Consider the following 26,573-nt stretch of genomic DNA (forward strand, 5'->3'; position numbering starts at 1 on the left):
ACTCCCCAGGACCAGTGGAGAGAGTGGCGATATCGGGAGGGTGAAGGGAAGGTGAAGGAGAAAGGTGGAACAGATGACAAGGTCTACATATGACCTCCGTCTACATATGACCTCCTCACTGGGGGACAGACAGCGGAGAAGTGGGTGAGGGAGACATCGGATGGGGTAAGATATGATAAAATAATAATAATTTATAAATTATCAAGGGTTCAGTGGGAGTGGGTAACGGAGAGGGAGTGCGAAAATGGGCTGACACCAAGGGCTTGGGTGGAAAGCGGGTGTTGTGAGAATGATGAAGTCAACATATGTACTAATGTGCTGGACACAAATGATGTATGTACGGATTGTGATGAGTTGTACAAGCCCCTAATAAAATGATTATTTAATTTTTAAAAATCACATGAATGAAAACTATCATAAAATGCTTCTTTTCCTGGCCTATCATTTTGACTCAGTTTTTGTAAGTTGGACATAAACTTCAGAAGAATGGTACTGTCAGGGTTCAAGTATCTAGCAAAATCATTGGGCAGAAAACATAGCCTACACTGCACAGAGGAGGTTGGCAGTGATATCTGCAGTGCACGGTGCTCTCTCCATCACCACCTTCACAGTTGCATTTTGCTCATGGGAATATAGCCTTTGACAGTGTGTGGAAAATCTAAGGGCTAAATTTGCATTCATTTTCTGTTGCAAAAATATTTGAATGGCGAGACAATCATTTAAAGCCATAAAAAATGAGGTAATCCTTGTGTGCCAAGGTATTGTGATTTACCATTTATACAAGGGGTGTCCCCACAAAGCCAGAATTGCTTTTCCCCAAAAGCTATGTATTTAAATGCTTTTTACAAAACAATCTTATCACCTTAAAAACACTCTCAATTACACTTAATACATTTGTCAAATCTGCAGCTCCATTCTTGGAAACATTTTTCAAACTCTTATGTTTGGATGACTTGACAGCACCTCCCTCATTTTTTTTCTTAACCTCTTCTATATTGTCAAATTGTTGTCTTTTCATGTCCCTCTGTATTCATGGAAACAAATTAAGTCTCACAGAGCGAGGTCAGGTGAGTAAGGTGCGTGGGGCAACAGAGGCATGCTGTTTTTTTGCCAAAAACTGGCTCACTGAGATGACTGTGTGAGTAGGTGTATTGTAGTGGTGGCAAAACCAGCCCCCTGTGTGTCACAAATCAGGCCTATTTTGTCCCACACTGTTCTGCAGTCTTTTCAGAACCTCTAAATAGAAAGCTTAATTAACAGTCTGACCTGGTGGAATGAACTCCAAATGCACTATCCCCCATATTAAAAAAACAAATGAGCATTGTCTTGATCTTTGCTTTCATTTGATGAGATTTTGGGGTGGGGGGGCGAGGTGACAGTGGTGTCTTGCACTGGATTGATGTTTGCTTTTGGGGTTGTTAGAATAGTACCAAGTCTTGTCACCAGTAATGACCTTGGGAAACAAGTCTGGGTCTCTGGAGTTGTTCTTTCAAAGCACGACATGTTTCCAGTTGATGCTTCTGCTGGTCAGTCAGAACGTGAGGCACAAATTTCACAGTGACCCTTCTCATTCCCAAATCTTCCATTAAATTTTGCTGAACCAAGCTTCAAGATAGCCCATTTAACTTCCCCATCTCTTCAATGGTCCGTTGTCGGTCTTTGAGCACAAGTTCATGAATATTGTCGACATTTTTTGTCTGTTCTGGAAGTTGACAGACATCCAGAATGAGGTTTGTCATCAATCGATATTTCATTTTTTTTAAATGAGAAACTACTCGTACACTTGAGTGTACTGTCCTTGTAGTGCTGTCCTTGTAGGCAATGTTCAACATCACAACAATTTCTGTGGCATGTTTCCTGAGTAGGAAACAAAATTTCACAGCTGTGTGTTCTCTTATATCTACCCTCACAAAAAAATGAGGTTTCCATGAAACTGCTTTCACGAAAAAATTCACTGTGATCAGAGAGAACCTTTCCAGGAGATGCCACTGGGTGCACTAACTTGAAACAAGTTGCTTGATGCTCACCTAGCAGAAAAAATACGTACCATGAGAACTTTGTCCAGAGGAGCTATTTCTGATTTGGGGGTACCCCCTCGTATAATGCATAAACCACAAAACCACCCTCATTCTTATTGGATAGACACAGAAGCTCAGATTCAGACAGTTGAAATACCATTTCCCACATTCAGTGCTAGTGAGTAGGTTGACTGAAGATTTGAATGCAGGTCTGCCCTATTCCAAAGAAACCTGTTGTTGTCTCATTGCTAACAGTAGAGCCAATATTCCATTTTGATTGTATGAGGGGGTTCATCTTTTGTCTTCACCATTTTTTTCCTAAACATGTTTTTAAAGAAGTAAGGCAGTATTTATATGAAGTATGTTTTATATTATGGTTTCATTTATTTGGTTTGCTCACAGAAATTATAAAAAATTATATTAAGCCTTATTTTGTAAGACAGATCCAGATTAGAACAGAAAACTATTGCCTATGGGACTGTTTTTTGCAAATAAAGTTTTATTGATATCCAGCAATATCCATTTGTTCACATATTGTCTGTAATGGGTATGCATATTCACCCCAAATATTGTATGATCCCCAAAGTTTAGTGTATTTACCATCTGATGTCTTCATAAAATAAGTTTGAAACCTCAAATCTTAGAAAAAGCACAAAAAACCCCTCCCTAGAAACAAAGTGCTTTTGTTCCTAATAAGTCTGGCTTTCAGTATACTATAATCATTCCATCACACACACTTTTGGACTCAAACTTGGAAATAGTATGCTACCTACAAACCTAAATTGAAGTGCTCAAAAACAAAACAAAACAAAAAAATAACAAACCATAAAACCAAAGCAACTCACTGCCAGTTAGCTGCCCTATAGGCCAGAGTCCTACAGGATAGTCCCTGTGGGTTTCCAAGACTGCAAATCTTGATGGGATAGAAAGCCTCATTTCTCCCATGGTGCAGCTAGTGTTTTTGAACTGTTGACCTTGCCATCAGTAGCCAACATGTATTCCACTACACCATCAGGGAAGCTCTAGGGTTTTGGCAAATGGCCAATACCTTGGCTGCTAAATGTTGGAAGAAAGGCCTGATGAGCTACTTTGAAAAATCAGCCATTGAAAATCCAGTAGAACACACAGTTCTACTCTGAGACATCTGCTCTTGCCATGGGTCAGAATTGACTGCATGGTGACTGGTTCTTTTTTAAAACATTTCCAAATAACGGGGAATCCTGCCCAGAGAGGAATTTGAAAACCTGTTCTCCCGTCTGTTGATGGGATTCATTTAACCACTCGGATTTTAGTCATTTGCTGATTACTGGTAAACACCAATTTGGACCAAAGATGTCATCCATACAGTATTAGTGTTTTGTCTCTTTTTCTTAATTGTCTGTGGTGATGCTGTTGCGTGAGTGTGGGGCTTCTATCTCTCAGTTACACATTGGGCTGTTAACTGGAGGTGAACAGTTTGAAACCACCAGCCGCCTTGAGGGAGAAAGATGAGGCTTTTTGCTCTTGCAGAGATAACCCATAGGGCTGGTTAGTTCTACTCTCATACAGGGTCCTTCTGATCAGAATCGGCTTGATGACAATGAGTCTGATTTGAGTTTTGGAATGATTGATATTAAGTGGGATACCAGTTTTGTATGTATACACTGCTAACTTATTGATGTTTTGCTTGGCTTGATGTGGTGGTAGTAGTTTGAGTGCGTTTTGTTTTGTTGTTGAGAGTATGTACCATGAAACATAAACCAATTCAGTTATCTCTGCATGCACAGCGTACAGTCAGTGATTGCGTTATTTGAGTTGTGCAACCCTCACCCCCACCTTTCCTGGTGGTTCCTCTCTCATGAACATAAACTTACTGAACTCTAAGGCTCTTCCTAATCTTTTGAGTTGTATTGTCAATTTGATCCCAGCCAGACGTTTATTAAAAGAACATAGTATTTGTTTAGTTTGAAGAAGTGATGGGGTGATTTTTGGTTTAAGGTTTAAAGATTATCTCAGGGCAATAATTTCAGGAGTTCATCTCGTCTCCATGATTCCAGAAAGAACATGAGAATTTAAATTCTGTTCTGCATTTTCCCCAGGGTGGTTGGTTTTTAACACAACCCATATGGGTAACTCAGACAAGGAAAGTTACCGTCTGTCACCATTTTCCTTATTGCTAATAATGTTTGCGCATGGCTTTTCCTAACTACTCATATATCTGTGTCCATGCTTGGTTAGATGATGATTCCACGTCTATTACTCACTGCCATCGAGTCAGTGCTGACTCACGGTGACCTCCTGTGGGTTCCTATGACTGTAACTGTTTGTCGGAGTAGAAAGCCCAGCCTCTGTCCTGCAGAGCTGCTGGTGGTTTCCAGCTGCTTATCATTTGGATCACAGCCCAACATGTACTGCTCCATCACCAGGGCTCCAGAGATGTATTTCTGTGCCCAGTGCCTGTGCCACAAATCCTATAAGCTAAATGCCCTTCAACTCTAAGCTCAAACTATTTTTGCTCTCTATGCACATTTTCTGATAATGTTATTTGTGCATAGATTTGTTAAATTAGGGTTTTTACTTGGATTTCTTTCCCCCTTTCTGTTCATTATCCAGGCAATTATAATACATTGTTGTTTGAAGATAGGGCAGCAGTGTTGTAGACAAGGCTGTGTTCAGGTCCACCTCCTGTTAATAATTAACTTCTTAACTGCGGTCAAGTTACTTCCTTAAACCATAGTTTACTCATCTACAAATTTTGAAGCATAATAGGATCTCATAGGATGCTTTAAAGATATAAAAAGATAATGCTACATCAAATGCTGAGCCAGTACCTGGCACACAGTAGAAAACATTCAGCACTCTTGCTATCACAATATTACTGTCAGACTTGGAAAATGGTGAGAAGTCAGCCGTTGTCTGGAGAAATAAGCACCCAAGCCTTCACAGAAATGTTATATCCAACATGGACTTCTTTAATTAGTATAAACACTCATGATAAGTAAATTATAAAGGGTGATCATGATTTTTAGCCGAACAGTACAGTCTGATAATCACAGAAGAATGTGTTTAGAATCAGTGAAATAGCTCCCCAGATGCACTGGGAGTGAAGGAAATGCGTGGTTGACTTGAGGTCAGAGAGAGAATTCCTTCGTCTGATTCACTAGGCTCTGGAAACCCCAGTCCCTCATTTTCCCACTCCCTCTTGGTTAGAAAAATTTACATTGGGGTCAGGCTACACTCCTGAGGCTATTTTCTAGGGCATGTTCTAAAATGGGATATTAAGTGTGTCATCATGGGCAGTTACCAGGTTTTTCAAATGGGTTCAAATTTTTGATGGGAATATTTGACAAAAATTCTTGGAGGTTTGCCCTTCTCTTGACTGAAAATTGATACTTTTGGTTCCTGTATTTGGGTGGAAAATGCACTAAAAAAGTACAAATAGCTTGTCTTTATATTTTATATTTTGAAACATTTATATTTTATAACATTGGAAAGAATTTTTTGATAAGCTGAAGGACAGTGCTTTCCATTGTCCCTTGTTCCTAAAAATACAAGAAGAGTGTTTTCTACTTGCTTTTGCTTCTGTATGTACAGTAGTGCTCATGATTAAAGTCAATTTAATTGGCTAATAGTCAAAATTAGTTTTCCTCTGTGAGACCTACAAAAAATCATTACAAAGAAAACAACTATCAAATTTGTTAATTGGAAAATATTTGAAAGTGTTGCATTTAAAGATATCCACTTTAATTAGAACTCAGTGTTGAGCATATTGAGGGTGTTCTAGGGGCATAATGATAACCTATTTTCCTGTGAACAGAAAGCTTGGAGTTTTGAACCCACCAGCTGCTGCTTGAGAGAACCGAACCTTGTAGTGTTAGACAAGATCGCAGCCTAGCAAACCCTGTTTGCTCTCTTCTGCCAGGGTTATTACGAGTCAAAACTGACTCAGTGACAATCAACAACCAAACATGTTGAAAGGATAATTTCATAATTTGGTGTTTGCTAAACACTCAATTAGGGTTTTAACCATTTCCTGAAATTCTGAACTATTTGTTTTACATCATTTTTTTTCTGTTTGGGTATAATGTTTTTAAATGTTATAATGTATTTAGGAATATGTATTTATTAGGAATGCATGTAACTTCCTGAGTTCATAAGCATAACAACTCTAAGGAAATAGAGAAATTTCTGATAGGAGGTTTGACTTTACAGATTGTAATTCATTTGTGTTTTGTAAAACCTGTGTATTGGGTCCCCACAGTAAATGGACTAAAGTGGGAAATAACAGTTTATTGTATGTAACAAAAAAAACTTTCTCCAAAAAACACTGTCATTAAGTTGATTCAAACATATAATGACCCTACAGGACAGAGTAGAACTGCTCCTGAGGGTTTCCAACATCCTATGACTTGACGGGAGCACATGGCCTATCTTTGTCTTCGAGATTGGCTGGTGGGTTTGAACTGCTGACCTTGCACTTAGCAGTCCAATGCTTACCGCACAGCACCACCGGTAATAACTGGTGAATTTTTATGTTGGTGATAAGCAAGAAGTGGTTTCAACAAGTTTTAATTACGTTTTCCCACCAATTTTGAAGCTTCCTTTCGCCATAGGAGGCTCTGGGTAGCTCAAACAGTTACATGGTCATCTGGTGGTTCTCATTCACCCAGTAGTGCGGCCAAAGGAAAGCCTGACAATCTGCTTCCTTAAAATTCTAGCCATCGAAACCAGTGTAGTGTAGTTCTCCTGTGACACGCTTGGGGGCTATGTATGGATAGGAATCAACTCGATGGCAATGGTTTTGTTTTTCTGTTTGCATTATGTTGCTATATACGATGCAGTCTTGCTATTGGCTGTGGTTAAAAAAATAATACTTGAAACTGGACTTCTTATATGATCCGTAGTTCTATGGTTCTGATCTCAGTACTTTAATTTCTTTGTTCTGATAAACGTGTGTAGTAACTTCCTTAGAGTATGGTAATAACTAGATAACTGCCTGGACGAATCATAGTCCCAGAAATTAGTATGCTATCTGTTGACTGTAGTCACAGCAGATTTTTCTCATGTTTTGTTTTGTGTTGTTTGTTTTGGGGTTTGTGTATATTTCCAATCTTTTTATTTTAGAAAATATTGATGCTGATGGACAGGGATTTTGTCAAGGAGGATTCAGCATTGATTTTACTAAAGTAAGTTCTTGAGATGAAATGAGATTCAGACCTACCTGTTGTCCAGACCGTGGATAAAAATGTACAGACTCAGTGAATGATCGGTAACTATTAATTTGTAGGTTATTCAATTTTTTTTATTTTGAACTAAATGATTATCTCACAAAACCTATCCTTGAGAGCTCTATTACTAAATTAGATTTAGCTACAGAAAACCTGAGAAGCCTGCATTGTATCCATCTCTTACAATTCTGCAGCACTAAATGCAAGGGCTCAGTGTATTTTGCACTAAAATAATGCACTTTTCAGAACTGATAGCCTTTATCTATTTTTATAAAATAATAATTCCATTTATCATTTATTTCTAAGGCAAATTTCTTAAGTATCTTTCTTTATAAAATTTTTATATGTGGAGTATATGAACATATTGAGTCATTATTGTCAAATTGTGATTACTAATTCCTAGAAAAGTCTCAAGAGTACATCAATTGGTTAATAAATAAATAGTGCCCTTTCGGATATGGCTTTCTTAGAAAATCTGACCAAAGGGAAGTGTCTTAAATTTTGAAACAAACTATAATCTTGTGATATAGAAAAACTAATAAAGCATTTTCTTACCTTTTTAAAAAAGTTCAAATTTCATTTTAATTTTTACATTAATTTTTTCCTAGATTATATCTTGATAATTGTAGTAACTCCTAGGACTGGAACATTGCTCTTTAATTCATTCATTTTTATATAGTTTTCATAATTCTGAAAACTACAGAAGTCAGTGAGATAAAGTATATTGATAAACATTAGATTATGAATTACATGCTATATTTTTAAATAGGTATATATTTTAAGACATGTTCTGGTTTGCATACCCAATCCTGTGCACTATAAGCTCAGAACTATATTCATTCTCTGAAGTCATTGCTTAATTAAATCTTAGTGTCCTTAAACCTGTTCCTGATGGAAAAAAGAAAAAATATATATCATTTAATGATATCTTTAAAGTATCATTAAGGTAACTTAGAAGTATCTTTTGTATAGTAAGAGGCAAGAATTTGTCTTTTGAAAACTTGAAAACTATATACTCAGAGGGGAAAAATAATTTTCTTTGAACAGTAAGATACGGTAAAGATAATATGCTTAAATATCTTTTTTTAAGTGTTATAAGATTGAATTAATAATATATCAACTGAGAAATATAAAGTAAAATTTCCTCTCTAAAGAGCTGTTATACTGAATATTTCTCAACATTTTTATTAGCATATAGTTCATATATCATACAATTCAATCATTCAGTCAATTAAATGTTGTGTATTAACTTGTTGAAGATATAAGGAATGCTCGTCAAGTGTAATTTGTTTAGACAGTACACCCTGGAACACTCACCCTCTGATTTCACTCATCTCTAGATCTGTCAGACACAGATGTTGCTTTAACAGAAGAGAAAATCCCTTAGAGAGAACATTTGCCTAGATAGTCATAAGCCTAATGTGACAACATTAAGCGGTGATTTTTTTTTCTCGTTGTAATCCAATAGACTTGGTAATAGTACTTCATATCAAGCACGTGAAGCATCTAAGACCCACAGAGCCTGTGTATGAGGGAATTTCAAAGAGTTAGTGGAAACTTTTATTATATCTTAATTCCATTTTTTCCTACGAACTATTTTGAAGACCATATATATATCTCTGTATATTTATATGAACCTATTTTTAATATAAAATTATTGTCATAACTTTAAAAATTATTGTGTTTTTGGAAAGGTAAAATGGAAACCACTGAAACTCACTGTTTTTAAATATGCATCTTCTTGTTTTTTTATTCAATCTAGGCTGACAGAGTACTTCTTGGAGGTCCTGGTAGCTTTTATTGGCAAGGTAAGTTCATCTTTTTAAAACTACTCCATAACTGTGTGTCTCTGATTTTGATTTACCAGGTGCCTGTAAGATTTTCCAATTAAAGAAAAGAAATAGAAAATATAATTGCATACAACCTAACACCCATAAAACCTATTATTATAATTAAAAATTTGAGGAACACACAATGGATCATAATAACAACCAGTTACTTTGTGGTGCATTACACAATTATTATTCTTGTGTTAGTATGTTAAAGATGTGATAGTGTATGTGGGAGGGCTTTCATGTTGTTATGCTTAGAAAGATTCATGGCTAACTGATGATAGATACCTAACTGACTTAATAAAAATTCGAGTTAAAGACAGACTTAAGAATGGAAGTCATTCATTTTCCTGAAACTGCCTGTATATAAACATTAAATAAAACACAATATTTTCACATTAAGAGTATAACATCTATATGTGTTACTAATTTGTACTAAAATAAACTGATTTTTTTAAAAGTATATTGATGAAGTAGTTGAAAATGGCCTCTTCTTGTTTTTGATCTCTAGCTTCCTCACAGTGTTCTTCTCCTCCAGCTCTGGGTTGTAGAGGCCATGCTGCAGGCACTGGAACGTGTGTAGAACTTAGTGTAGTCCCATTGTGGCATCCTGAAAGCTCATCATTTTGAAAGTATTTTGAAGTTAGTCTTCTGAATATTTAAATGGTTGTTTTCTCACTAGTCTCCGACACCACGGATGATCTCCTTAAATGTTTGGGACTATCTAAAGGATTTTGTGTAGCATATTAAAAATTAAATTTGCATTAACATGAGGATGAAATACTTCAGTAATTTTGGGGTGCTTAGTTATTATCATTTAAGCAAATGTATGACATGTCATTATTTACTGACAAGGCAAATAGGCAACCACAACTCTCTGATTTGCTCATCTGTTTGTCATGTACAGTTAAAGATACACACTTTTTTACTTAGTTAATATTTTGACACTATTTTATGCCCAGAATTGTTGCTTACAGGGTCATAACTCTGTTTATTAGCTTTATGGTATTCCAGCATTGTCAGCATTTGGAAGATCAGAAAACTTCCCAACTTTATTGACTTGGTATTCTACACTATGTTTTCCTTGCTTGCATTTCCAGTAGAAAAACCTCTGCTTGCATTTGCTACACAGAAAGAGAAGCTACAAAAAGATTTGCTGATGGCAAGTCAGATGAAAGGCAATTGAGAGAGAATGGAAGGTGGGAATAGGTGAACAGTTGAAAGAGAAAGGCAAAGCCAGAAACGAAGAAGAGAGAAAAGTCCGGCAAAGTCAGCAGCCTGTTCAATTTATGAGGCATGCTAACTAAACTGAACATTTCTGAGTTTCCATGAATTATACAGGTATTGGGTAATGAAATGATTTGGGCACAAGTTTCCCTGAGGTTTACTGTTTTAAAATGAAAACGAAAACCATTCTAAAATACATGTGAGAAAAGAGGGAATCCACATAATTTCTAATGAAATATGGACTGTTCTTAACTGCTGGATGTGTCCTTGAGTGTGGGGGAAGGGAAGTGTTCGATCTGCATTCCTGGGAACCAAGACCGGCAAGGGAAGGTTCTTAACGCAGGATGGTGGTTGCTTCACGCTGTCTTTTTAAGAAACACAGCTGTGAGCATTTGTTTCAGTGGTTCTTTTAAATACCTCGAGTATTACACAAAGTCTGCATGTACCTAAGTGGTCTGTACTGTGTGCCTGGCACAGTAGCTGCAGAAGTGGGCTCAATCGTAACAGCAGGCTCAATCGTAACAGCAGTTGTGATTGAGGGTGTCGTAGAACCTGTTCTGTGCTGTTGTACGTCGGGACTGAGGGCACCTGACAGTGACGAAGGACAACTTGACATGTAACTAACTGAAGGACTCTGTGACTGGGCAGATAATATTTTGTTTTGACAGGATTAAAATCTGGAGGTTTCAACTTGAATATAGTATATTAGAATGAGTTTTTTTCATAGCTCTCAGCATTGTCCTTGGAAGAATCAAGAAAATGAAATACTGTTTTCCTTTCACAGAGCTGATGAATTTTTCTGTTTTTTGATTCAAGAACTATTACCTGGCTTCCTATGGTGTCTTAAGTGTTGTTTGGGCAGAGAGGATAAGAGTCCATAAACCAGCCAGTGTTTCTGTCTTGTAGACTCCACCTTTGGGACTGGCCAAATTGTAACACAACCGAAAACTTTAGCTATTATGAATTTCTTTCTAAAACAGCAGAAATAGATTCTTTTTACCACTTTATGGATATGCCATTTGATAACCAACCTTACGGTTGGGTAAAGCCAGTTTGATTGTTTAATTATCTAATTTTTTTTCTCTACCTACTAACTTAGATTTTAAAGAAAGTGCATTTGCTTCTGCAGGTTGCTTTATAAAGATGTCCAAGTAACTAGTTTGGGAAAATCCGTCAATAATTTGCGTTATAGACATCACAGTAGTTTATTGTTTCAGCAGAATTTTCATATTTTAGGAGATTGTTTGAATACTGCCCTTGATTTAATCAATTTATTTGTATGACAATTGATTTTTTTAAAGATCATTTGATTGGGGGCTCTAACAGCATTTATAACAATCAATACATCAATTGTGTCAAGCATATTTGTACATATGTTGCCATCATTTTCTAAACCTTTACTTTCTCATTGATCCCTTGGTATTAGCTCCTCTTTTTTCTTTCCCTCCTCGCTGACTCCCTCCCTCCACGTACCCCTTGATAAATTAAAAATGATTTTGTTTTCATACCTTACACCAACCGCTGCCTCCCTTCACCCATGTTTCTGTTGTTTGTCCTCCTGGGCTGAGGGTGGGTGAGGGGGGTTTTATGCATCAATCGTTGCAATCAGTTCCTTCCTCCCCTCCTACCCCCACGTTCCCACTCCCCTCCCGGTATCCCTACTCCCATTTCTGTTCCTGAGAGGTTTATCTGACCTGGATTCCATATTATAATTGATTTTTATCGAATGAAAACACATCATTTAATTCTCAAATGTCTGCTTATTGGCAGAGACTGGTTTTAAATACGCTTTGAATAAAAGTGATTGTGAATAAACAACAACAATATTGTAGATTTAGTATTAAAAAGGAGAATTATTTGAAGTTAATAATTAGAAGTACTGATATATAATGCTCGTGTTTCTTTCCGTGTAGGTGTCTGTCATTATCTGCATAATAAAGTTTCCATGAGAAGGTTATTTACCTGCATCTATAATATTATCTTGTAGCTACATTTTTTTTTTCCAGGTCAGCTCATTTCAGATCAAGTAGCAGAAATTGTATCCAAATACGACCCCAAAGTTTATAGCATCAACTACAATAACCAGTTGGCAACTCGGTCGGCACAAGCCATTTTTGATGACAGTTATTTGGGTAAGCAAAAAACAAAATACTGACTCTTTTTATAAAATTGTATTGAAGGCATCCTTTGCTTGTAGAAAAACCTTTTATATCTAAAATAGTAGGATTTTAAAAGATATAATGAACATGCAATTGTAATTTGGGAGCTTACATTTTAGTAGTTTAAAAGTATAAAATGATTTTAAAATGATAATAGCAGCTAAAGTAAAATATAATTATAGTGATTAAGATTTTATCTGTATTAATTCATATATAATACTCTGTATTATACAGATAAAATAATTATATCTGTTATATAGATAAAATAATTATAATAATCTGCATTAACTCATATATATAATTAGCATATATAATCCTCATAGCAAGTCTGTGAGTCTATACTCTTGTTATACTTCTATTTAGATGAGGAAACCAAAGCACAGAATGGCAAAATAATTTGCCCAATGTCACTCATTCTTAACCTGTTGGGTTTTATTTATTAAAACAAGCCGCACAATGCAGAAATAGCACTTTACTGATCGAGACAATCTGTTATTTTTGGGTTGCTTCTTTCTGGTGAATGACCACTTCACCTTGTTTGTAAAATTAGGAGAGAGATGAGGCGCTCTACTCCCATGAAGAGTTACAGTCTCGGAAATTCATAGGGGCAGTTCTACCTTGTCTTACTGGGTCCCTATGAATTGACATCAATTCGAGGGAGTTGATGGAGTTTCAGGTTTTTGTAAAGTTACTAAAACATCCTTGTTTCTTCTAGTCGAGATAGCCTTCTAGAACATTTGAGCCAATTATTTTCTCTAAGATTTATTATCATATACATATGAATTGGTTACCCCATACAAGATAAAATGTTACACAATGAGAATAATTACTTGTAACTATTTTCAAGGAAAGTTGGCCCCAGCAAGCATGCTGAAGGTTAGTAAGTGACCTGTCTTGATGGTGCTATGCTTTTCTTGCCTGTTTAGGTTACTCAGTGGCTGTTGGTGATTTCAATGGTGATGGCATAGACGGTATGAATCTTTTGAATAGTATTAAATCCCTCTAAAAACGTTTTAAGTTAAACATTTGAAACATGTTGTATTTCAGCAATTATGTAGTTTTGAAATCACTCTTCCAAAGGAGACCTTAGCACATTGACGGGATTTTGAGCTCACTTGATGCAGATCTGCCTCTAGTGGCCATTGAAACAGAGGCTGCTGTCAACCTAAGGCTCTCTGCTCCCTCGACCTTCCAGCCTCAGCGCTGGCAAATGACTCCTCTTGGAGAGGTTTCATATTTTCTCTTTTTTAGCATAATTTGTTCTTTCTGCCTCCCGGGGCAGGATTCTTCTTCTCTCCCCTCAGGCTCTGAGGCCTTTTTCAAGCTCACTTTCAGCATGAGAGGTTGCCCCTGTTTCGTACCACATTTCTGCATCATAGCTCCATCTTTCCTTTCCAGTTTGCTCTATTTTATTTTTAAATACTGTAAATACATCTTTTCTTCATCCTTAGGTCACTGTATCTTATCTAGTCTTTCTGTTAACAGGATTACAAATACCTTGAGGGTAAGCATGTATTTATTTGAGTCCTCAGTAATTGTTTTTTCTTTTCCTAAAGATTTGATCTTGTGGTTCCAAAATGTTGGGATCTTTTTTAATGGATTACCATTTTTCAAAAATAACTTGTTTATTTTCTACTGAAACAATAAAACAAACGCTTTCTGACACATCCCCTTCCTCCTGCAATTAAAATAAAATAAAAAACTAAGGGTTTGTTTTTCCTTTTCTTTTTTTCTCTCTCCAGACTTTGTTTCAGGAGTCCCACGAGCAGCTCGGACTTTGGGAATGGTAGGTCAGTTAAACCGGGTTTTTAAAACTTGCCAGAGTAATTTATGTTGTACTATTTTCATATACTTTTGGTTTTTCCTGTATAGGTTTGCATATATGATGGGAAAAACATGTCTTCCTTACACAATTTTACTGGTGAGCAGGTATGTTTTCAAAATATTTTGAAACATTGATTGTAAAAGTAGTATATATTCATGGGAGAAAATTAAGAACATTATGAAAGTTAATTTATAATTCCATCAGAGCTAATCAATAATTTTGGCGTAAGAGGCTACGCCAAAATGTGTTGTTATAGACCACAGAAACCTTTATTAAAAATATCAGCCCATGAAGCTATTATTTCTTAACCTATCCCTCATCTAAGACTATGCATTTCTTTTCTTTTTTTATTAATAAATCATTTTATCAGGGTCTCTCATAGCTCTTCTAACAATCCATACATCAATTGTATCAAGCACATTTGTACATATGTTGCCATCATCATTTCCAAAACATTTTCTTTCTGTTTGAGCCCTTGGTATTAGCTCCTCTTTTTTCCCTCGCTCCCCCACCCTCCCACCTTCATGGACCCCTGAAATGATAAATTATGATTATTTTCATATCTTACACGCTCTACTGTTTCCCTTTGCCCAAATTTCTGTTTATCCCCCCGAGTGGGTAAGTTATACCTCAATCATTGTAGTTGGTTCCCCGTTTCTCCCCATTTTCTACCCCCTTTTCTACCCTCTTTCCCCCTACCCTCATGGTATCTCTACTTCCACTAGTGTGCCTGAGGGGTCTATCTATCCTGGATTCCGTGTGTTGTGAGCTCTTATCTGTAATAGTGTACATGCTCCCATCTAGCAAGATTTGTAAGGTAGAACCGTGGTCATGATAGTGGGGGGAGGAAGTATTAAAGAACTATTGGAATCTTGTGTGTTCCATTGGTGCTATGCTGCACCCTGGCTGACTCGTTCTTTTCTTGTGACCCTTCTTTGAGGCCCAGTTGTAGGTCTATACATTTCTAAAGGTGGTGTTTCCATTCTGTTAACCTTTCCTGAAGAATTGAGCACTGTTCTACTTATACTACCGTAAAAACAAGTTTTGGTATCTTTGATGAACTCAAATCATGTTCCTTTGAAATGTTCTTTGGAATCTGGGAGCAAAAAGATGTCTGAAGGCACAGGTTGATGGCTGTAGAGGGGAGGGGTATCATTATTCACTGAAATTCTCCTAGGACAGATCTTTCTACTGTTGAAAAATGAGCCGGTATGGTGTCATGATGGAAAATAACTCTTCGGTACAATTTTAGGGGCCTTTATCTCATCAGTGCAATTTTCAGTTACCTTAAAACTTCATCACAATAAGCTCCTGTGACTCTATGTCCTTCAAAACTCCCTGTGCAGAGTGTGCCATTGGAAGTCCCGAAACAAAACCTTCTGAGCGACATCTCTGACTCGAATTTCCTTTGAAGGAACCCTAATGAGACTAAAACAAGTGTGATGTTGGAATCAGAGTATTAGTGTCCTTTATTTCACTTCTCTGAGTTCTGCTGTCCATTGCAATGGCTACCAAGAACTCACAGATAAAATTCAGGATTGAAGAGGTTATGAAAGAAGTTAATAGCTGTAATGCCAGTGTGAAACGTTGAGTTTTCATCAGACCATGCTACAAAGTTTTGGGATTTTTTTTCAGTCTGCTAATAAGTGCCCAAGGGGCATACCACTTCACTACAAGCCTCAACCCTAAGGCATTGAACTGAAGCTCCATGGGTCAACAAGTCCAACTTCTCCAGTTAACTACCTAGAGCAGTGGTTCTTAACCTGTGGGTTGCGATCCCTTTGGGGGTCAAACGACCCTTTCACAGGGGTCACCGATTCATTACAGTAGCAAACGTACAGTTATGAAGTAGCAACAGTTTTATGGTTGGGGGGTCACCACATAATGAGGAATTGTATTCAAGGGCCACAGCATTAGGAAGGTTGAGAACTACTGACTCAGAGGCACCCCATGCAGCAAAGCGCCCAGCTGGACTTGCTCCTGGATTAGGAATTCCACTACTCTCTGCCGCTCCTCCTCTGATGGTATAGCTGTCTTTTGGATCCAGGAAGTTCCCTGAGCAGGGATCTCCAGTCTAGAGTTGTTCCACTCCTGGCTCTTGCTGGTAATGAGATCCCTCCTGCTTCTCAGAGCTCATTTTATTACACAATGGGATAGCATTCCGGGACTCCTGTTTGCAGATGCTCACAGGTGAATTCTATCAGTCTCTCCCCCACCTTCTTAACTCCTGTGGCGGGAGTTAGAGACTGGCTAGAAGAGGTACATTAGATATCTTACTGCCCTGCAGTCCACTGGCTGCAGACATGCGTAAACACATTTTGTTTGAGTGTTGGAGTAAACCTGTGCATGTATGAGCTGAACGTCTAGTATAGTGATCCTTTTTGGCTTACCTTTGTTTTTTGTGTGTGTGTATGTTTAAAAAAATAGTTTATACAGTGTTAGATTTTTTTATGTGGCTTTTTAAATTAACATTTTATCATTGGCATTTTCTTATTAAAATTTTTCCTAGCAACATCATAATGGTTTAATGATCTCATAATATTCACTATTATGAATATAAGATAGGCATTAAGTATTTCATTTTTTGTTTAAATCAGAGTAATTTGTTTATTTTTTTTCAGAGTAATTTGTTTAAACAAAACCATTAGATTCCCAGTTATGACTGGGGTTCCTTTGCTCTTTGTTTGGTTTGGGTATTTTAAAGTAAATACAAAATCAGATGTGCACTGAAACTTTTTCTTTGATGATGAAGTTACCTGTTGGGGTGCTAACTTCAAGGTCAGCAGTTTGAAACTGCTAGCCAGCTCCATGGGAGAAAGAGAGGGCTTTCTACTCCCATAAGGAGTTACAGTCTCAGAAACTCATAGCAGTAGTTCTGCCCTGTCTGAAAGAGTCACTGTGGCAGAGTGGGGACCCAAAGTCCATCTGTAGGCAACTGGACATCCCCTTACAGAAGAGCCGCAGGGAGGAGATGAGCCAGTCAGGGTGCAGGGTAGTAACAATGAAACATACTACTTTCCTCTAGTTCTTAAATGCTTCCTCCATCCACTATCATGATCCCAATTCTACCTTACAAATCTGGCTAGAGCAGAGGACGTACACTGGTACAGATAGGAACTGGAAACACAGGGAATCCAGGACGGATGATCCCTTAAGAACCATTGGTGAGAGTGGCGATACCAGGAGGGTGGAGGGAAGGTAGGGTAGAGAGGAGGAACTGATTACAAGGATCTACATATACCCCCCTCCCTGGGGGATGGACAACAGAAAAGTGGGAGAAGGGAAACGTCAGACAGTATAAGACATGACAAAATAATAATAATGTATAAATTATCAAGGTTTGTGAGGGAAGGGGGAGCGGGGAGGGAGGGGAAAAATGAGCTGATACCAAGGGCTCAAGTAGAAAGCAAATGTTTTAAGAATGATGAGGGCAACAAATGTACAAATATGCTTGACATGATGGATGTATGGACTGTGATAAGATTTGGATAAGCCCCAATAAAATGATTTTAAAAAAAAGAAGAAAAAATAGGTCACCGTGGGTCAGAATGGACTTGATGGCAGTGAGTGTGTGTGTTGTTACTCTCAGTAGCTCTGTGATAAAGAATGGCACAGCTATAAATGTTGCAGGGATTACAAACAAACTTTATGTATATGACCTTATAAAATAGCACATTCTCCTATTAAGATGTACTAGGTATTCTCTGTAAGTATGGGCATTTCATAAAATGTTGTATTGTGTGTGCCAGAGAAATAAGTGAGAAGTTAGTAATGATAACGTAGAAAAACAAATCAAGGTTGTAGATTGATAAGGTTTTAGGAGAGGATTGCCAGCATGGGGAACTGGATGGATGGGCCCCAGGGGGCCCTTCCCACTTAGATCAGTCAGGTAGATGTCCAGCATGGAATGGCCTGCACATGGCCAGGGAAGTTATGCTTGCCGTTATGGTGGTGATCCTTTTATGCCATTGAGACTTCTTCACCTCTGACAACTTCTGTCTGTTGACTACGTGCAAGACTCTGGGCCATTTGTAAACTTTTCTGGTTTTCTTTAGCCATTTTGTGGTGGAAAGGGCTTTGCCTTAGGACACACCAGGGCTCCCTGTATCCAGTCTGTCAGTGCAATTGCCACTGTAGATCAGGTTCCTTATTTATAAAAATAGGGCTAATGTTTAACCTTCTCATGAGGTGGTTGTGAGGATCAGATGAAAGCACTTCCTTCGTAGTGTCCAGGATAAAGCGTGTCCCAGTAGATGTCATCCTTTCTTTATACTTTCAGCATAAACACCTTAACTCAGGAACAAGAATATGATTCTGTGAAATTCCAATCAACCTGGTGTTCCAGGCACAGCATACTTTATTACATACTCTGATTTGTGATGGAGTATGGAATATGCCTTTTGTGTTCTCAACCACATGGTAGCTATCAAAGTAGAAGGTGTAGGAATCTCCCTTGTTACTCCTTCCTGGTAGCTCTGCCAGTCAAATTTTAGAAACTGCTAACTTTATTTATTTTTTGTATCATTCTTTACCTTGGTTCAACTTTAATTTGTTATCTTTCCTAGTTTTGTTTTTTCTTGTTGGGGTCTCTTTGGAACTTTTTCCTTTTCATATTTATTTCTAGCCAGTCTCCTGTGTCCTTGATGGTCAGCAGACTACTGTGGTCCGGGGAGGACATCTCACAATAAGCCTGTGTAAACTCAAAACACATTTTACTCCGTGTAATTCAAAAGCCAATAACTGGCAAGGAATTGATTGAGCTATAAAGAACTGCTTCCTTTCTGTACTTTTTCAAACAGAAATTTCTCTAGAGTGGTCATAGTTCTACACAGGAAAGCCAGCGTTGGGTTTTATGAATGATTGTTATCTATTTGTGTCTCACAGCTATTCATAATCACTTCTTACATTTGGTTTAAATGTCTGTCTGCCATGACAGGTCTGATTGGGGTGTATCTGCTGGTGTTGGAGTGTTTGGGGTCGTGGAGAGGAAGGAGATAACAGACTAGCCCTAGGAAGGGAAGTTGATTTTTTCACCTTGCCATTAAGTGGTCTGTGTTGAAGATAGTGGAATGATATATATGGACTATGCTTCTCCCATACATCCAGGGGAATAAGCAGGTTTGATTGTCATTTTATTGGTAGAATGACCAAAAGAGAAGAAATTTAAATGGAAGGACTATATGCTAAAGGAAAAACAAAAGACATTATTTGATAAATGGACTATAAATGTTAATTGTCTAAATTTGTCTAATGAAAAGTAAACATTTCATTTTCATCTTGTTATCCAGATGGCTGCATATTTCGGATTTTCTGTAGCTGCCACTGACATTAACGGGGATGAGTAAGTGTTCAAAAATGCTCCCAGATACGGTTTCTCTTGTGTTTAGGTATGAACATTTTACTGACACTAAACATTTCCCCTTTTATTTCTCTGTTCCCTTCATCCTAATGTTGCTATTTAAGAAACAAATTCATAGTGACCTTAATCAATAGCATTAGACAATGACTTTTTTGGTTCTAAGTTGGATATATTTTCAGCCTTTATGTCATCAAAGAGTAGAACTATTTTGTGAATGAGCCTTTTCACTTTCAAGAAAAAGTTAAGGCTTGAATTGGAAACAATTGCCATGGTAACGGTTTGATACTCGGGGTGCCTGTGAAAGATGTGGAGAGGGAAACTGAGTGCTTGTTAATCATCAGACGGTGTTTCCATTGCTTGGTGAGAACACTCTGTTCTTGTAGTTATGCAGATGTGTTCATTGGTGCACCTCTCTTCATGGACCGGGGCTCTGATGGCAAACTCCAGGAGGTGGGTCAGGTCTCCGTGTCTCTGCAAAGAGCTTCAGGAGACTTCCAAACGACAAAGCTGAATGGGTTTGAGGTCTTTGCAAGGTTTGGCAGCGCTATAGCACCTTTGGGAGATCTGGACCAGGATGGCTACAATGGTAAGATCAAGGTTCAGCAACTGGGGGTCCCTGATTATCTATGCCCACCTAGGAAAGGCCTGGAAACTTTGTTATAGGATTTTATTAGAAGAAGCTTCTCTGGAAAGAAGGATAGGGGAAACATCGGTTCAAAGGCATGTTTGTCTCTCCATCCCCACCATTGTTTCTAGTTGTATCCAAATTTGAGCACTGGAATAGTTACTTTTCCAATCGGACTCAGCTTGTCTAACTAGCAATTTTCTGTGTCTTGAATATGTCCTTCTGAAGGAGCTCTGGTAACGTAGTGGTTATGAATTGGGCTGTTAACCACAGGGTCTGAGGTGCATAATTGCCAGGAGCTCCGTGGGTGTAAGATGAGTCTTTCCACTCCCATAGAGTTGCAGCCTCAGTCTCAGAAATCCACAGGACAATTCTGCCCTGTCCCATGGAGTTTCTATAGTTGGCATGGACTCAGTGGCAGCGAGTTTTTGGTTATGAGTGTGCCCTGCTTAGTGGCAGTGCCCTCTGCTGTCCAATGTGCTGCAGTGTAAAAGAACGCTCAACACAATGTCCAGGGCAGTCTTGACTAAGGTATGTCTCACACATACCTCAAAGGTAGTGGAGTTGACTTGTGATGAATACTTTTAAAGCTTTCACTTCGATCGGGTTGCCTAAATTATTCTGAGGGAGTTTATATCTCCCTATGGAAAGCATACATGTTCAGGATGCAAGCCCATAGCTCCATTTCAATAACTGCATGCATCTTTAAAAGCAGTCAACTTTTATTATAAATCTGTAATGTGAAATTCAGATTCACCAAGATTAAAAAAAATACCATTGAACAACTTTGTAGAGATCACGGAATGGAAATTTTTAATGGTTGGTTTGTTTGTGTAATGATCAATACATAGGGATAACTCCAAGAACCACAAATCGTTGTTATGGAAAGGACTGTTTGTTTGCCAAGACTATACTCCTGCCTCTTTAGATTGTTTTGTGGCATACACTAAAAACGCCATTTCTAAGATTAAACTTTAGTATTTTTCAGTGTTAGAAATACTACTCAAAGTGACATTGTGATTTCTAAATAGAATCTTAACATTTTTTATCATCAAGAGAACTTAGCATAAAACATATGCATCAGAAGTATAAAGGTAACAGTAGAAATTTAAAATAATACCAAACCATTTATCAATAACAAACGCACCCTAGGAAATGGAGAGTCAGATTTGGAGTTGTAGCCCTGAGTAAAGTGAATGACTTCTCTGTACCTGCTCAGCCTACCTTCCTGGTTTTTGCTGAGGGAGGTTTTCTGGCGTGTTGGGTTTTGTCTAGGGTATATTTTATCCACTTTGAAGAAATTTTCGCTGGCATGTTCCAAGCTGCTCCTCATCCTGCTTTCTTGTAAAGAAATTAAGATGTGTTATTTGCCATCACAACATATAAATAATAAGAAAAATATCATGGTTTTTATAGAGATTTTACAAAGCCTTGGTGGTGTTTTGGTTTACTACTTTGGAAAAAGAGGAGGCTCTCTGGGAGAAAGAGGAGGCTTTCTGCTCTGGTAAAGATTTATATCCTTGGAAACCCACAAGGGTAGCTTTACAGTGTCAGCTGTGAGTCAGAATAGACCCGCATAGCAGTGAATTTTTTGTTTGTTTTGTTTTATAAAGAGGTGCAGTAGGGATGCCATAGAGGCCACTTGTGGTCTTCCATGGTTTCTCCTTGGATCTCATTGCCCAAATAACTCACTGCCATCAAGTCGATGCCAACTCATAGCTGGGTTTCCGATATTGTAACTCTTCATAGGAGTGGAAAGACCTCTCACTTGGGGAGTGGCTGGTGGTCGAACTACTGACCTTGAGGTTAGGAGCCAAATAAGTAACCACTATACCACCAGGGCTCCTGTTGCCCAAATAGTCGACTGTGAAGATGTCTTTCATGGTGCTGCTCTTATGTATCTAGGGATAATAAGCTCTTAGTAATGAGCTGTATCCGCTCTTGTCCAAACCTGAAGACTTTAACCCTTTGTTGCTCCTAGATTGCACCAATTCCATCTCCTCCAAACATTGTAAGTTTGCATTATAAGCAACAAACACTAGGTAACATTAAGGGGGACTCAAAAAACAAAACAAATAAAGCTAATTTACTCACTTTTGTAAACCTCGGGGTGGATATGTGTAGTCCTGGTCACTACTTCTCAAGAAAGAAAGGAAAATGAAGACGAAGCAGAAACCCCAGAAAATAGCACTTAAAATGTTTGAAGGAAGAACTAGTTTGCATGAAGACATAGGGCTCTCCTTATTAGATAGATGATAGCCCGTGAGAGGAGGTCAGAATGTGCAAAAGAATGAAGGGTTTAGAAAAGGTACAGGTGATTTTCCTCAGACAGTCTTTCCACACTAGAGGCATCTTCTGTTTGGGAATAGTATGTTAATAAACACATTCTTAATGTACATATCCATTTAGAAAGTTATACTTTCAAAGCCTAAAAAAGGGTAAAAATTTCGTTTGCGAATTTTTTTTCAGATATTGCAATTGCTGCCCCATATGGGGGTGAAGATAAAAAAGGAATTGTGTATATCTTCAATGGAAAAGCAACGGGCTTGAATGCAGTACCTTCTCAAATTCTTGAAGGCCATTGGGCTTCTCGTAGCATGCCACCGAGCTTTGGCTATTCAATGAAAGGAGCAACAGATATAGACAAAAATGGATATCCAGGTATATCGATATCAGATTTTCAGCTGTTAGCCAATAATATCAATTTAGTATTTCAAGTATTGATCAAGGCCCCAACATATTCAAGGCCATGTTCTCATCACTGCAGGAGATACAAAGCAAAGACAGCTCTCTTTCCTTAATGGATCATTGTGGCCTTTTGAAATATTTTAAATATATGCATTGCTTCTCTGAATCATCCCAGGATTATTCATAAAAAATATAAGCTAATTAATTATATCATTGTACCAATTTTGGAGGAGTCAAGAGACTGAGGAAGGCAATTTGCTCAGTTTCCCTCATGTTTGAGTTAGTTAGAAAAGGCTAGACCCTTTTCTGGTTTCTTTTCACTTTAGTGTATCGTAAAGGATATAGGAATGAAGAATTCTCTTCTTTAAATGAATATAATGCAAAAGATCTGTATTATCCTTGTTGAAAAAGTTAATGTGGGCTTAATATTTATAAGTATTTTGAAGTGCTTCTAGAAATAATGCCTAACGTTAATTCTCTTATTTATAAAAAGTGGGATTTTGGTGCATTTCAAAAATTATTATAAATGTAATAGTTCTTATAGAACTTAAAGATATATAGCAATGCTTTCTCTTTTTAGTCTTAATTCCATGTATACACATTTGTTTTTGTTTTTTTACATAGCTTATTCATAATATGTTCATAGTATACTCACTGTTCTTTTTTTTTAATTTTATTTTTTTTAATCATTTTATTAGGGGCTCTTACAAATCTTATCACAATCCATACACACATCAATTGTACTCACTGTTCTTAGTACCGTATATACTCTTGTATAAGCTGAATTTTTCAGCACAGTTTTAAAAAAAAAAAAATCATTTTATTAGGGGCTCATACAACTCATCACAATCTGTACGTACATCATCTGTGTCCAGCACTTTAGTACATATGTTGACTTCATCATTCTTACGACACCTACTTTCCACTTAAGCCCCTGGTGTCAGCTCATTTCCCCCCCCTCCCTGCTCCTCCCGGACCCCTGATAATTTATAATTTATTATTATTTTATCATATCTTACCCCATCCCACGTGTCCCTCACCCACTTCTCCGCTGTCCGTCCCCCAGGGAGGAGGCCACATGTAGACCTTGTCCTCTGTTCCCCCTTTCTCCCTCACCTTCCCTCCACTCTCCCGCCATCGCCACTCTCTCCACTGGTCCTGGGGGTTCATCTGTCCTGGGTTCACTGTATTTCCAGTACCTATCTGTGCCAGTGCACCTCCTCCGGTCCAGCCGGATATGTAAGGTAGAATTGGGATCATGGTAGTGGGGTGGAGGAAGCATTTAAGAATCAGAGGAAAATTGCATATTTCATCATTACTACACTGCATTCCGATTTGCTCCTCACCTCCCCGCAACCCTTCTGCAAGGGGATGTCCAATTTCCCCCGGATGGGCCCTGGGTCCCCACTTTGCACTCCCCCTCATTCACAATGTTATGATTTTTGTTCTTTGATGCCTGATACCTGACCCTTTAGCCGCCTTGTCATCTTACAGGCTGGTGTGCTTCTTCCAATTGGGCTTTGTTGTTTCTCAGTTAGATGGCCCCTTGTTTATCTTCCAACATGTGGGACCCCAGATTCTGAGTAATTTGACAGCTTGGCACCATCAGCTTTCCTCACCGTATTTGCTCATGTACCCGCTTTGTCTTCAGCATTCGTGTTGGGGTAGGCTGGTGTGCTTCTTCCTTGTGGGTTTTGTTGTTTCTTAGCTAGATGGCCGTCTGTTTGTCTTCAAGCCTGTAAGACCCCAGATGCTGTATCATTTGATAGTCGGGCACCATCTGCTTTCTTTCCCACTTTTGCTAATGCACCCCCTTTGTCCTCAGCGAGCGAGTAGGGGTAGGCTGGTGTTCAGCACAGTTTTTAATGCAGTTTTTGTGGTAAAATTAGGTGCCTTGGCTGATGTTCGGGTCAGCTTATACTCGAGTATGTACGGTATATTCATTTAGAATATCAGACATCTCCACTTGTTAGTTGCCCACTCACATGGGGTAATGTCATATCTTACTTAGCCATGTTGGATATTTATATTCTAGTATATAATTCTAATGCAGACCTCTGGTAATTTTGTTAGGACACTAGTCTAAAATTGCTGTGTCCAAGGATATCCCTTTTTTCTTTAGATAGTCTTTTGTTCAGATGTACACAGCAAAATATGCACCAATTCAAGTTTCTACACATATAATGTAGTGACATTATATTCTTTAAGTTGCACAACTATACTTACCCTCCTTTCCTGAGTGGTTTCTCCCTCGTTAGCATACACTCAGTGCCCTCTAAAGTTCCTGTAGATCAAAAGAGGACACTGGTTAAGGCAAACGTTTTTTACTAGTTAAGCTTAAATGGTGTTCGGCTTTAAGAAGCCTTCAGGGAATATTTTTGGTTTAAGACTTAAAAAGGTCATCTCAGGGCAATAGTTTTCAGTGGTTTATCCACCTGGCTCTGAAGAGTCTAGAGTCCATGAGAATTTAAAATTCTGGTGTGCATTTTCCCCCTTTTGATCGGGATTCTTCTCCGGAATCTTTAATCAAAATATTAAGACAGGAGCCAGACACCACTCTAGTTCTCGCCTCGCGGCAAAGGAGGCAGTTGTTCATGGAGGCAGTATGTATTTTTAAAATGCCGTTAACATACATTATCACTTTACATCTCCACTCCTCCAAAAGGTGGTTTTGTGAACTGTTTTTACATTCACCAGGAAGACGTAAGAGTGATCATTTTCCCAAACTTGGACTCCTGAGTGCCACTTTGGTGTATTTCAGAGTAATTTTACACTGTATGTTAGGTAGGAACTGTTACTTTGTTTTAATTTAATTTTTGATGGTTAGTGAACGTAAGCAATTTTGGTGATTTGCATGTATGTGTATTTTTTATGACTTTCTAAAGTATTCGTATTGCCCTATTTTGGTTTTATTTTATGTCTTGAAATTATAAAACCACTTCATAAAACTTTTTTTGGTTGTGACTGTGTTTGTTGGGGGAGGTGTGTACTTCCTTATAGTGGTTATCATTTGTTAAATTGCCATATTTAAGAACCTCATCTCTTGTATGAAAGCCTAGTTTTACAGTAAACTTTTGTTATTAATAATTTTCACAGAAAAGTATCCTTTTAGATGCCCTCTTAGAACCACTTAGTGAAGTATAGTTTTAAGAATATAACTAAATACTTATGCTTTGGGGGCTTTATAGAGTGACATATGAATTCAGGAACCATTATTAACATGTTTTTACATTCTCTCCTCAGATTTAATTGTGGGAGCTTTTGGTGTGGACCGAGCTGTCTTATACAGGTAAGCATATTTCAATATCCTCGAATACAGGGATATTCTGAATTATTTGGCAGCTTCTTAGCTAAATACCGTGTTTGAAGAAAACTTGGTGCTTGGTGCACTGTGGGTTAGGTGTCAGGCTGTACCCTCAAGACCTGCAGCCTGCTCTTGTCATGTTTTATAGTCTTAGAAACCCTCTGATCGCTGTGAGTTGGAATTGACTTAATGACGGTGGGTGTGGTTTTCGGTTTACCAGGGTTTGAATTTTAGTCCTATGCTCTGGAAGTATTGATTAAAGAACTGCTCCATGATCTTTGTTAGGCTGGAATTTTTACCGGAACAGATCACTAGCTCTTTCTCCTTTG

At 38.0% G+C, this 26,573-nt stretch overlaps 1 protein-coding gene across 1 annotated transcript in view; it reads left to right on the forward strand.

Moving 5' to 3' along the window:
* Positions 1-26,573, forward strand: part of ITGAV (integrin subunit alpha V) — a 113,357-nt gene that overhangs the window by 46,981 nt on the left and 39,803 nt on the right. Inside the window, exons 5-14 of the mRNA XM_004701477.2 lie at positions 7,122-7,183; positions 8,988-9,033; positions 12,291-12,416; positions 13,370-13,414; positions 14,186-14,229; positions 14,316-14,372; positions 19,557-19,609; positions 20,011-20,213; positions 22,722-22,913; positions 26,184-26,229. Coding sequence (XP_004701534.1) covers positions 7,122-7,183; positions 8,988-9,033; positions 12,291-12,416; positions 13,370-13,414; positions 14,186-14,229; positions 14,316-14,372; positions 19,557-19,609; positions 20,011-20,213; positions 22,722-22,913; positions 26,184-26,229 — 874 coding nt within the window. The remainder of the gene's footprint in view (positions 1-7,121; positions 7,184-8,987; positions 9,034-12,290; positions 12,417-13,369; positions 13,415-14,185; positions 14,230-14,315; positions 14,373-19,556; positions 19,610-20,010; positions 20,214-22,721; positions 22,914-26,183; positions 26,230-26,573) is intronic.

This window comes from Echinops telfairi, unplaced genomic scaffold, assembly GCF_000313985.2.
Source record: "Echinops telfairi isolate 266 unplaced genomic scaffold, ASM31398v2 ScPeMD7_3;HRSCAF=10, whole genome shotgun sequence".
In the NCBI taxonomy this organism is placed as follows: Eukaryota; Metazoa; Chordata; class Mammalia; order Afrosoricida; family Tenrecidae; genus Echinops; species Echinops telfairi.